The sequence below is a fragment of the Serinus canaria genome, chromosome 1, assembly GCF_022539315.1.
Source record: "Serinus canaria isolate serCan28SL12 chromosome 1, serCan2020, whole genome shotgun sequence".
Taxonomy (NCBI): Eukaryota; Metazoa; Chordata; class Aves; order Passeriformes; family Fringillidae; genus Serinus; species Serinus canaria.
Genome location: NC_066313.1, coordinates 96,528,233 through 96,541,976, shown reverse-complemented (window position 1 = coordinate 96,541,976; position 13,744 = coordinate 96,528,233). Strand labels below are relative to the sequence as shown.

The 13,744-nt window shown below is 36.8% G+C and overlaps 1 protein-coding gene across 1 annotated transcript in view; it reads right to left on the bottom strand.

Moving 5' to 3' along the window:
• Positions 1–6,882: 6,882 nt before the first annotated feature.
• EGFL6 (EGF like domain multiple 6) overlaps positions 6,883–13,744 on the bottom strand; it is a 31,108-nt gene continuing 24,246 nt past the window's right edge. Inside the window, exons 9-12 of the mRNA XM_030235205.2 lie at positions 12,049–12,129; positions 10,796–10,882; positions 9,175–9,440; positions 6,883–8,002 (exon numbers count right to left, since the gene is read on the bottom strand). Of these exons, the coding sequence (XP_030091065.1) occupies positions 7,907–8,002; positions 9,175–9,440; positions 10,796–10,882; positions 12,049–12,129 (530 nt within the window). The 3' untranslated portion in view covers positions 6,883–7,906. The remainder of the gene's footprint in view (positions 8,003–9,174; positions 9,441–10,795; positions 10,883–12,048; positions 12,130–13,744) is intronic.

The window sequence follows — 13,744 nt, the reverse complement described above, 5'->3', positions numbered from 1 at the left end:
AGTTGCCTGTGTTACATATTTTGAAGTATTTCTGCAATCTACATATGTCAGGAATTCAGCAGCAGCTCTCATTGCAATATCCAGGAGTTTGCAGTTTCATTTTAGTTTGGGGCTCCAAGGCTTTAAATGCCAGTTTTGTTTACTCTTTCTGTACCTGTGTGATTATGAGAACAGTACATACCAGATTCCTTATGTCCTCAGCTGAAAGTGCCTTGCCTATTACAGAGGCACAGAGCTCCCTTGGCAGGAAGGCAAAAACAAGAGTGGCTTCTTCCTTGTGATTAGCACTTCTTTGAGATAGGATCAGAACTGAGGATGCTCCTCCTGGAGACTGGTTTCTTTCTCAAAGGACTGTATGGACATCTCCATTAAATTGCCTTTGATCTAATGACTAAGGGATCATTATTCCAGTTTCCCATTTATAGAACAGATGCAATAATGCTTTCTCAATTACCTCTGAAGTAAAGCAATTTTTTTACAATTACTAAAATTATACACTCAGTAAATTTATACATATATGTACACATGTGTGATGATATATGTGTATGCCTTTGTATGTTTTCCAGGGTAGTATCAGTGCTACTGTAACAGCGATAACTTCCTTGAAACTTCAGTATTGGCTGTGATAAGTACCTGCATTTCTAGAAACACAGGCTTCTATTCTACAGATGGAGATATTCTGCCAGCTGGAAAGTATTGGGTATCCAGAGAACTATTTGGAAAAATGTTGGTCCATCATAAGGTTTCTGTAGAGAATAGTATTTGCTTCCAATAAGCCTCTGTAATTTGTTTTTTCTTTTTCTGAAACAATTGTTATTTTTAAAGAAAAAAACCCAACAAAACCAAATACATGGATATAATATATTCATAATTTTTAAAAATATTTTTATTTTTAAAATTGTGTTCTATCTTGATGTCATAATGTTATTTTGTGGTCCGCCACTGTAATTCTTCCTGAAGAGCTTTATTCAGTTCATGGTTTCTTTGTTTAAAGATTATCCTGTCAATAAGTCTAAATTTGTATTGATTTTAGAGTTCCCAGAAAAAAAGCGCCAAAATTTAGAAATATGATTCTGTTCTTGAAAAGGCTCCCTACCTTGTACTAGCAAATGAGGGAAAAAAACCCCAAAAACCATAATATGAATTATGAAGCAAAGCATTATAATGAAATTAAATTAACAACACCAAAGTGTTTTGAACAGTCATCTCCATCTATCCTTGATATGCAGAAGGAAATCCTATATAAATGTCATATTCGTATACTCTGAAAATCCAAGAATTGCGTCATACTTTGGGACTCAGATTTCATTTCATGAGAGCACTTTCAGTCACAGCATTTGAAGTTTGTTGATACACCCAAAGAGTGACTTCTTGGGTAGCTGTTCATTTCAAAAGTCACTTTCACATTTTAAGGCTCTGATTCAGTTCTGAGAGGGAGGTGGATGAGGCCCTGGATTTCCTTAGGCTGATGTTGAACTGATGCTGCTTCTGTGTGATGAGATAAAGCCTCCAGCACTGAGCAGTGGATGAGCTTGGCAGTAATGCTGCTCAGCTCTCCTGATATGGCAGCCCATGCTATTTATTTCCATGGCTTGAGATGCCTGTGCATTTTCTGTAACACTGGAATGTGCTGAATTTAGGATTATGAGGATGATGCACATACAGGTAACTGGGTACATTGATGAGAGATATTTCCCATGTGTTTCCTGGCTCCTCCTCCTGGCAGGAGTTTCAGTACATGGTGGGAATATCACACCACCTGGAAGACCTGAAATTGAATTGCCAGGAGGATTATGAAGAAATTCTGCCAGAGTCAGTGGAGTGTTATGGAGCCATCTGAGTAACTTCCTTAGTTAAGCACTGAAGAATACTTTATTTGAGGGAAATTGAAATAAGCAGCTCTCTCTGTGTCTCCATTTCTGCTATGCATCGGCAGTGAACCAGTCTGGTGTTGATGAGTCAAATATGAATTTGTTGTGGCAGCCCTGGGGTTGTTTATATACACACAGTGCTCTTGAAATAGTTACATCTGAAGGAACCAGCAAGTAGATCAGCTACAAAGTGATTCTGTGTTCCACCACTACACAACTTGGCGGACTGCAATGCCAGTACAGGAAATATGAGAAAAATCTTTTAGATCCTTTTCAGTCCAAGCGAGTTTCCAGAAGAAAATGCAGTCACTCTCAGATAATTTTCCTTAGAGGTATTAGCTAATTTGGAGGCAGTGATGATATTGATGTAAAGCAGATTGATTGTTTTTTCTAATTCCATTACTTGTGGTGACCTGCAGTTAATTTTCATATCCCATTTGCTTGCACAGTCATTCAGTATCACAAGATTCTTTGCAGCCACTTTTCAATTTAACTCTTTTGAACCATGAAGGCAAATATTATTATCTTGCTATTCACACCTTCACATGCATTTTCAATAGTGCACATACTTGAGCTAGTCTACAAGTGCCCCCTTGCCTCTACGAAGGGTGACTGTTTTAAAATCCAGGCAATTTCAAAGAAGACAAAGAAAATTAGGACTCCCATATATTTACATCCTGGGCAGGAAGGTGATGCTAATGATTAACTCTCTGTAAATGAATATGTGGCTTTCTTGAGTATTTCTACGGTATCTGTTCTAAAAATCAGCTGATTTTTAAAATCAGCTGTTAACATTACTTAGTTTAGAAAAAAATTAATGCTTGAGGGGAGGATAGTTTTTTTGTGGGTGATTTTGAAATATATTGTTTCTGATTGCTTTATGGCATGTATTTCTAAAAGTTTTTATCATTATTTTGTACCATTTTATCATATTTGTGACTTCTGTTTTTTTATGTTATTGTATAATTGTAAATTGAGGGATTTTTCAAATGGGAAGACAAATCCTTGTGCAGTACACAAAAATACCATGATTTAAGATAACAAATATAGGAAGAAAATATAATACTGCAGTGAGTCAAAGCACAGAGATTACAATAACTGTAATAACCTGAAGTGAATCAAACCCAAGGATTTAACATTAAACTGCTATCAATCTGAAATCAAAGCCAGACTCTGGCTGATTGTTTTATCCACCTAAGTCAGATTTACTGAGTGCTTCCCAGAGGTGTCCAGTTCAGCAAGCAGATTTTGGGCATCAAATTTAAGCAATGTACAGCAGCAGAAAGCAATGGAGCAGGGCGGTCAGCTCTGGACAAATATTTTCAAGTGCCTGAATGAGCTGCTTTGCTACTGTCTTTCCAAAGAGCAAACGGCAGAAAAATAAACATCACCTCCTCTACACAACAAAAAAGTGGCACTTCTGCACGTTAGCTGCCTCCAGGGAGTGGTTCTTGGAGCATTTTGACTCCCAAGCTCTTCATGGGAATCATTTGAGGGAGAGCTGGAGCTTGGCCCCCTCAAAACATACATGAGGAGCTATTTAGTGCTCCTGCAAAGCATCCTAGGTGTTGGAGAAGCACCTTCTTTTCATGGAAGCAAAAGGAAGCATATGAAAAAAAGAATTAAATGCGGTGTTAAGGCATGTCTAGAGACATGCTGTTTCCTCTAACTCAGACCTTATTTCTATCAGAATTAAATACACTAATTGTTTATCACATATTGTATTATTTTACATAATGTTTAACTTTGAAATATTTCCCTTTCATTTTAGATGAATTAATCAACCACTCTAAATGTGTGATTGAAGTTAGCTTTTATCTGAGGACCTCAAATGGACCTTTTAAAATGATTTTTAAATCTCTTGAAAGAGAAGTTTCTGCTCAGGAGTATAAAAACAAACCAAACCAGTGAATCACAGAAGGCTAAATATTCCACAGCTTAGTATTTCCCAAATAAAAAATTAATAATCAGTTTTCTCAACAGTTGTATAATATACCCTTCCTGAAAGATTGGGGAGAGTCCAAGACACTGTATGTCTAATTTTGTTGAAATGAAACTTTATATTCAGGTATTTGAGAGGTTAGTAACTGTTAAAATTAGAAATTCTTTTCTATTAAAAATCTTTCAATTGATGAGCTCCAATGTAACAGTTGCGCATATGACCAAGTAAATAAATCATGCTTCATTATTTACCTTTTCATTAATATATTGTCATGAGTTACAATACCTCCAGTACATGCAGTTGTATGAAACTGTCATTAACAATATACCAATTATGAAGTAAATATGAGCAGGAGGTATTGAAAACCTCTCTTAATTATCTTGATCTTTTTGATCCTGAAAAATTGCATTTGGGAATAATTTTTTTAATATATAAAATAACATCTAATAGCTGGAAAATGTTTTAAGTTCCTTTCAACTGCAGGTTAAAAGATAACCATCTTTTGGGAACATGCCTCAGCATTTCCATGTATTCACCATGGTCAAAATGAAATGCCTCTGTTAGTTCTTTTGGCAGCTGAAGAAAAGTGATTCAAACCTTTTCTTACAACATTTAAGATTAAGTGATCACATCTGTTGAGTAGCTTTTGAAGGATGCAGTATAGATTTGGGCAATTAGCTAGAAGCTCTCTTTTTTTCATTAACTTGCAGGCAGGGCAGTCTCTAAAGTGTATTATCAGACTTGAGAGTTACAAATGATGTTATCAAAGTTCAAGCCACTTGATTACAGCATAACTTTAACTTGCTGAAATACTCCCAGTGCAGTTTCCTTGCTGTCTAAAATAATCAAGCAGATAATGGATTTCACAGTAATGGAAAACTGTCAGGAACATTTTGAGGCATTAATGACTATTGACATAATATGTCCTTTTATTGTTTTCATCTGAAGGAGAAATATGTAGGTTTTGCCCTTAGCAGTTCCATCTTCAGGATGAATATTGCAAACAGTACCAGTTAATTTGCTGATGCACTGATGTGGTTTATATGACTGTCTGTTCAGAATGGATTTATTTTGTTGCTCTGCAGAAGCTATCTTTGAATTTATTCACAACAAAAAAAGGTTTTAGTTTTTCTATTCAGATCTTATTATGCTAGAATTATGCTATGATACAAGCTATCTTGTGAATGATAATTCATTGCAAACAAATGGAAACCATTTCTCCATCTACTACAGAAAGCCTTATGGCAGCTATTGCAATTAGTTGGTACTGATCTGTGCAAATAATTTCTTACTCATTCCATGAAATATAAAATCTTTTTTACTTGACTTTGGGATGGAATTCTACTACTGAAGTATTGATCCCAGTGATAATTCATGGTGGGCTATGATTCAACCAACAACAAATAAATATTAGCTCCATATTCATTGTCTTTACTCTCTGTTGTTTGTGTATTGAGCAAATACCCTCTAGATATTCTGCCTTCCACAGGCAATATTTATCTTTCTATGCCCAGTAACTGCCCATGCAAGAAATGCCCAGATGCACTTTTTAGGTGGACTCAGTTTGCTCCACATATATACATCATTTGCACTTCAAACACTGCAGCACTCAAGACTGTAATGATTCTTAGGCTTCTTAGTCTTTAGAGGTGCTACATAAGTTATTACTGTTTGAAGCTAGACACAGAATTTTACTTCAGTAAAATTGAACTTTCATTTTTTGATCTTCAATAAGAATAGTTCAACTTCAGTCAGACAAAGAAGAATGAATCCAGAAAAATGCTTGTTTCACTTTTCTGCCTCAGTGTGACCAGGATATTCAGGCATCCTGACATAATCACAGTCAGCATTCAATTTGATATTGAAGGAACTTTGCCCTCATTTTGAAGCTACCAGAGTCTTTGCTCTTAAAATAAAGAGAGTTTGCTTACCCAAGTCCATTTTCTGCAATTTCCACAGGAACTCCAAAGATACAAGGAAACAGATTCCCATGTCAAAGCTGAAGTCCGTGTACACTTCCCAGAGCATCTGTTTTGTAACACAAACCAATTCTCACAAAAAAAGCTGCATTTCCTTGTTGCATAGCCATTGTAAACTTTCCAGATATTTCAGTTCTGCCTACCCTTTCATCACCTGTGTGCACAGCACTAAAATACTGTATTTCAACAAGAAATCTCTCAAGCATTCCTTGCTTCATGTGTGTAATTCAAGGCATTTGAACTGGTGGAGTGTTTTTCATAAAGGCTGAATTCTTCAAAATTCTTCAGTGTTAGAGGACAAAATTCTATTCAGTCATTTTGGATGTACCCCTCTTCATACAAAAACTAAAATAAGAGGGTCACTAATAATGAACAGTGAGCAGCCAGCCTGGAAGGGGATACACAGAAGTAATTAAGAGGAAAATATGTGCACATGTATTTAACTGAACCAGGGCTTTTCCATGGGCTTCTCTGTTCTCTTAGAATCCAGACCATTAGGTACATTCAACAGAGACCACAAGACAAAAATAATGTTCTTATCTTTCACAGCATTTTTATTTGACGTCCTTCCAGAAAACATGTAACCTGGATTCTGGTCCCTCAAATGTGTATGTGTACATTGACTTGCACTTGTGAGCATGGGCAAGCATGGCAGTGGGTGGCAGCTCCTGCTCTGTGGGAGAAAGTTCTGCTCACCTTCCTGCTCCTGGGGATAGTGGATAATCCCCACTCTTTTTGTTGATGTTTAAAGGGTCATGAAGGAACTCACAACAAAGATTATTTTTTTCAGATGTGTAAGAGGAGACTTAGTTTGTGGCCACTAGGTCATACTGTCTCCTGGACAATGAAAATCATTCTTTCTCACCTCTAATGGGGTAAAGTAGGCCTGCAATCCAGCAGGAGCCTTTTGTTCAGTACATAATGTGAAGCTTCTTAAACATTAATAATGGGTCATTCTTTTTGCTCTTGTATTTCCGTGCCAGTTGGTAACATCATCTGTTAATGGTGAACATTAAATGCTTCTAAAACTAGAAAGGGATCATTTCTTATCACTGATTGGTGTGACTCAAAAGCATTGATGACAATCAAGGTATTTTACATACTTTATTGGTAATGAAAATATTCCTCAAAGACATGAATCCACTTAAAACTCTCTTAGCTCCATCAGAAAGGAAATGAAGGTCTTCACTTTCTTCCTACTTGTTCAATAGATTGAATATTTACCTCATGCCTAAGATAAATTATTTTTCAATAGAATTACTTTATTAAAATTTAGGGTCTGACATGCTTCAAAGATCACAGACCCAGAGGGGTAACAAAATTTGGGAGGAAGGGTGTGCTACTGCAGGACGTCCAAGATAAGAAGAAAACAAAGCCAGCTCAGCACAGCTCAGCAATAATAGTAAACACTTAGGGCCACCAGGCTGCCCAAGATAAGAAGCCAGCTCAGCACAAGTCAGCAATAGTGGAGTATTAAGCACTGAATATATACTAGATAAGTGGAATATATCAAGATTAACAACATATAAATAGTGGTCATCATTTCTGCTTGGTGTCCTGACTTTGCGGATTTACCTAGCACTCATCTTTGCACAAGTATTTAAGTAAACAAACATCTTCGCTCTGTGTCTGATTGCCTTACTGCACACAGGGTGATGCATACTGATTTTTGGAAGAACATAGCCACTAAGAAGTTTATTATGTCACCAGAAATAGTAACATTTTCTTAAACACGGCTTTATGTTCTTATGGAATAGAAGAAATTAAACAGAAGACTAATGAATAGCCTCAAGAAGATTTTTAAGAAATGAAAGCATGTGGAATTGTAAAATGGCTTGACAAATAATACTTCAGAAACCCTGACCTTGAATTACAAAATACAGTAGTATTACACTCAAGGTATGTACTAAAATTAGAAGAACTCACAAAAAAGTATAATCTGCATCTTGCACATCAGTTTTTCTGTTTGCATTATTGCATTAGATTCAAGGCACAATTTTATAGGTTTATTTTGTTTTTGTTTTTGTTTTTTTAATTAAAAAAGAATACAAAAAATACACTACTAATAAAGTGTGAAAAATAGGATTAAATCTTGTATACTTAAATGTCCATTATCAGGTATCTTCTGGGCATGGACCAGAAATTAGTATAACATTGTCCACTCCAATTTCTCCAGTTTTACCCTTCCCACGTTCTGATTCAAAAGTGACCTGTCATAAGAAAATATATGTATTAAGGGTGAAAATGTAGTTTATTCAACCATTTATTAGCTCTTAATTAGTTATAATGCTATAAATAAAGAATATTTTATTACAACACAGGACTTAATTACTTGAATCTTTGCCATTTTTAAAGCTTTTGTGCATTATTTGAACTAGATTAAAATCCTCTACACAGATTTACAATACCAGATGGATTACTTTAATAAGATTATTAACTTTTATTGTAAAAAATGCAAATTGAGTTAAATCCTCTTATAATAATGTAGTTTTATCACAGCATGTGATGTTCATGCATGTCATTTATTCAAGATATTACAACTGCTCATTTTTGATTATTTGGATCCTCAGGTTATGTGTGCCTCTTCTATATATATTTACACACTCTTGTATGTATTGAGTATAGTATGTATACTATATATAAAGAGGAGGATTGTTTTTATGAATAGGATGTCTGGGCTTTTTACTTTATATTCTGATTCCCATTTATTTAAGGGCTTTTCTACATCATTCCAGCTGTGCAAACGACCTTGAAAAGGGCTTGCATTTCCTTTACGTTCACTATATTCAATTACACAGTAGAAGCCTTTACACAGCACTGAAAATCTTCCATCACACAAATGGAAAGCAGGCCCCAGGATTTTGAGGAGAAACTGGCTGAAGTCCTGATTGAGGCAGTTTCTGGCATACATCAGTGCACAGTGTTCCTTGTCGGTACGCCCTGCTCCTATGGTGATGGCCCCCCTTTGATTATCCATGATGTCTCCTTTTGCTAGAATAGCCTGGTTTAGTGTGGTTTGAGAGCAACCTCTCCTATGAAATGAAAAATTTTAATTTTTCTAGGCATGTATGTAGGCTTCTGTTGTGTGAGATATTAAGGGCAGATTTTGATTACTTGTGTTAATTTATGATGTGATGCAGTGGTTTTACAAAATGACAGAATTACTGGAATCAGTATTCTAACCAACTGGGGCGATTCAGTTCTGAAATTACAATCAGGTGATAACTTTTATGTCCCCTAAAATGTGGGCTCCTGTTTCCCATATCAGATAAGCCTTTTGGTTGCTGATGCCTTTAAAACAGTTAGTGGAACACTCGAGAATTAGGAAATCAAACCAGCATGTTGGTTATGGTCATTGGCTAATAAACTGTGTTATACTTACACTGTTGGTTGTTTCAGCCCCTTGAAATATCTCTATTTTTCCAGTTCTCCACTTTTCATCTTTTCCTTTGTTCTCTTCCCAGGCAGGAGCAGTTTTTTTGTTTGCCAGGAACACTCGAAGCTTTCCCACTTTCTCACCAGCAAGTCGATAACTGAAAATCAGGCAGTAGCTGCTCTTTGGTTTGAGGTCAGTGAGGAGAAGTTTTAAACGCCCCATATCGTTCTTGTGCCCCACAAAAGCTGGAACTGCCATGTAGTAGCCATCACCTTGGAAAAAGAAAATAATTTTTAAAAAATTATCTTTAATGCAGTTGAGTTATTTATTAGCAATTTGAATACGTTTGCTAAGAAAATAAGGGGAAGCTGAAAGTAGTTTATTTGAATTATTTAAAATTACACTGGAGAAAAGCAGCAGGAAGTGTACTTAGCAAGGAATAAACTTGTAGGGTTGGAAGTCAGATCAGTTTACAGAGGAGATGAGTTCATATTTCACTGGCAATTACAGTCATTCTTCCTTGAATTATCTTTTGAAGGCAAAACCATCTGTTTTTCAAATGCAAGTTTAAAACATGCTGCTGTGCCTCTGTGGTCAGATTATTTCAGTACTTGAGCTAGCTCAAAATTCTTTCCACTGTCCTCTGCATTAATGACAAATTCACAAGGGAACTGACAGCTTATTTCCCAAGCCATGGAAGACCAATGAAGTGACAGACACACACAAAGTCTTAAAGGAATAAAACATCTGGGGCCATAAATGAAGTCACAATCAGCATATGTAAGTTTCAGAGAGACAGGATAAGGCCAGGGTAAGGTTTTCCTGGAAGTGACAGCACAGAGAAGGGATTTAGGGAATTATGTGGAGCAGGAGAGGAAGGATTAGTAAAGAGAGACTAACATGGAAAGACTCTCAGAGAGGAGGATGTGTGTGTGGGAACTGGTGTAAGCAGCCTGCAGGATCTGTAGGATCCACTGGTCACTACTGCAACAACTTCTGCAACATTTCTGTGTCACAGGGAAAGAGAGATGCTTTCAAACAAACTCGTCCAGCCGCACCTTTTTATGTGCACCCACTCAGCAGTCCCACATTGATCTCATGGAGCTGTTTCTCAGGTTTCAGCAGGCTCCCACTGGTACCTGTTCATGTATTGGTTGTTCTTCAATAGGCCCCTTGCCCTTGGCTTATTCTGAGTTTGTCTTGCAGAGTTTGAGATTTCTGAGCAGTTATCCCAGTGATATTTAAGCCATGTGGGTGACTACATTGCCACATCCATCTAAATGACAGATGTGTGATTGAATGTCCTACCAATCTTGGAGAGACACAACAATTAGTTATTAAGGTTTCCATTGCCTTGTAGTTTGCAATTCTGAACAGTTATGTTCTAATAATTTTTCTTACATTTTGATTTATTTGTGTTGAAATATATTGCTGATTACTGTTTTCTATTGGATATTTCAAAGAAACAATATCCATTCCTAGCATCATCTGCCTCTTTTCTTCTGTTATAAAGATAACCCACTGATAAAAAAGAAAAATTCTGGATTCTGTTTCCCCTCCCCCTCTTTTTATTGGAGGGGGCAAGCCATCAAATCAAAGCCTATCTAGATGGCAGATATCTGAATACCTCTTTCTCGATCAGCAGGATTCCAGTCAAAGTCATCATCAGCATCTTGTTTCCAGTCACAAACCCCTCGACTGAAGCTGCAATCAACTGAAAAAAAAATTGGCAGAGGTAATAGGAGCACTTAGGAGCATATCCTAAGTACTGTTAAATCATTTTGCTCTTTATTCATACAGTTATTAATGTACAAATCATTCTAAAATTATAATCTGAATTCAGATAGTGTTGACCGAGATGCAACAGCAAAAATTCAAAATATTATGTAGTAATTATTTCTTTAGCTCAGTGTCTTTTTACTCATATCTGCACATGAGTTTATATGCTGTGACTTCTGTTTATCAATGGCCTGCAAATCCCCAAGTATAGGTGGAGCTGTTAGTGTTAGTGTTAGTGTTTGTTAGTGAACTCTAGCATCAGGAATTGTTTGAGATCTGCCAGCTTTAGAGCTCTCCATTCTCCATTTGTTACACTGCTGTAGATGCAATCTGCTCAAGTTCCAGTTCTATCCTTTGAGAGAAATTTGCCTTTCATGAGAAGAATCCCTGACATCAGCACCTGATAATCCAACTACATGGAGCTGGGAATAGCCCAGATCAGCTGACCTTTAGCGCATCCTGAAAAGTGTGTCAGCCAGAGCACACCACTGCCTTCATGACTGTGCAGATGAAAAGCATCACACACACAAAGGGACACTGTGCAATGCAAGCATGACAGATCAGATTAAGAGTAATACATTCAGACAGACTCTTACTTTCCTCAGAAAGAAGCATTATTCTTGTTATTTTAATGTATTTTATCATGAGACAGAGACATGCTGTATATGGCATTTAGAGAGCTTTGTTGTCTAAACCCAATGTTTCTGAGACTACTGCTTTCTAAATTGGAAAAAAATGTCAACCAGCACATCTATTTTGTTTAAGATTATTGTGTGCTATGCAACATGTTTTCATTTTATAGACAATAGAAGCTACTATATTTTTTCATGACTGTGAAATTATTCAAGTGAAATTCAATTGCAAGTCAAGTTCTAATATGGGGAAACTTTCTGTGCATGGGTTTTAAGCAGTAAAATATGCTTGGAAAAGGACACGTTGGAACTGGTAGCATAGTTTGGCCAGATACTGTCTCTAATGTGTTCACAAAATCTTTGGTTTATGTTAAAGGCTTTTAAACTAGTTCTGACTTGGCTAACACAGGTTGTCACAAAAAGATACAATACACAGGAAAATAAATACTGTACGATAAAAGTAAGCCACCTTCTTGCTCTGGTCTCGACACTGGAATTTTCCTCTGTACCAGGTGAGGGCCAAAGGCAGCTGCTTCTTTTACCTTGGGAGCTAGGGAAAACAACTTGTCAAGTACTGAGTCATCACAGAAACAGAAAATGGAACTTTATTCCTTTATACCAGCTGACATAATTTATTTAAATGAGTCAATATATGTATTTTCCACTCCACCACCAAACCTATACTCCTAACAGCAATTAGATACTCTGAATTTTAAAAATTTGCTTAAATTGCTATTTTCTACAGCACTGAGCCTTCTAACTCATAAGCACTGGAGCTACAGCTCCATTGAATTACAGATTTACAAGGTCATAAAATGGTGATCTTTCTTCAGAGGCCTGATCTGCTTTCTTGCTATAATGATCAAATGAAACTGAACTCTACCCGACAGCAGAGACAGAGACATTGACTTGGCAGCAGTTTGCCAACAGCAGCCTCAAAAAATGGATAATGTCAGAGACTTTGTAAAAGTTAGGGCATCAAAGGCCCACAGATCTGCAGTGAGGGCAGTGATAGCTGGGGCTGACTGGAAGAGTCAGAAAAGCAGCACCAATGAATGTTAGGGACGTTCTCTAAGACACTGGTCTGAAAGAGGTGGTTACTCAAGAAGCATTATTTCTCAGTCTCAGAGACCAAGGGAAATCCTCTACTGTCTGGTGAGACAGAAGATTCCATATTCTTGTTTATGCTAAGTAATCTTTAGATTACTATAAGTCTTTTAAAATTCTATGATTAAGTTGGTTTTATTTTAAGTGATTACTAGATAAATGCAACTCACTAAAAAAACAATCATAAGTCTCAACTTCTTTATGCATATCCTGTGTAAGTAACTAATCACACATGAGGTAAGGGAAGGATCTGTTTTCACTGGTATTCTATCATTTGCAAACATATAAGCAGGTGATACCTGCAATATATTCATGGCCACCTGTGAAAACAGGAGAGATTAAAATGCCATTTTAGAGGAGTGAGGGAGAAGCCTTTGGATTACTGCTTACAGAATGTATTAGGGGAAAGCCTGAAACAACTGAATTTCACTTTCCAGCCCCATCCTGTGGGCAGCTGTGCTAAGAAAAGCTATGAAAATTAATTTCCCTACTCAGCATTGCATCATATATGCATATGCCAAATATTTTAAAAGTCATTATTTTCACATGGATGCACATTTGTTCAGAGGGGAGGTTTTTTTCCCATGAGTTTGACTGAGCTAGGGCTTCCATTTAAATACTCCAACAGGCTCACACATACTCAGTTTTAAAAATATACTCAGAAGCAACTGCAATCCAGAGCCTCCAGGCACCATAAAGGCTATGCCATCCACTTAACCTTTCTTCTTTTTCAAAACTGTGAAAAATTGCTCTGTGTACACCAGTGAAAAAACACACTAACAAATTGGAGAAGATTCATGCAATCTTATGAGCTTTCTGATGAATTTCCAGGAGCGTGTTGTCTCTTGTTGTCCTTGCAGCTTCCCCCTAACCCAGTCCATTGCTTAGGTCACCTGGATAATATTCATACTTAAGGCAAGTGTTAATATACATCTTTCTCCAAATTAATTTTTGTTTACATATACACATTTTGGAATAGGCACATCCAGATTGGTGTTAAGTTTACTTTCAAGCCATAAACTTGGCCTTGTACTTGGAGAGGCTCAGGCTGTGAAAAC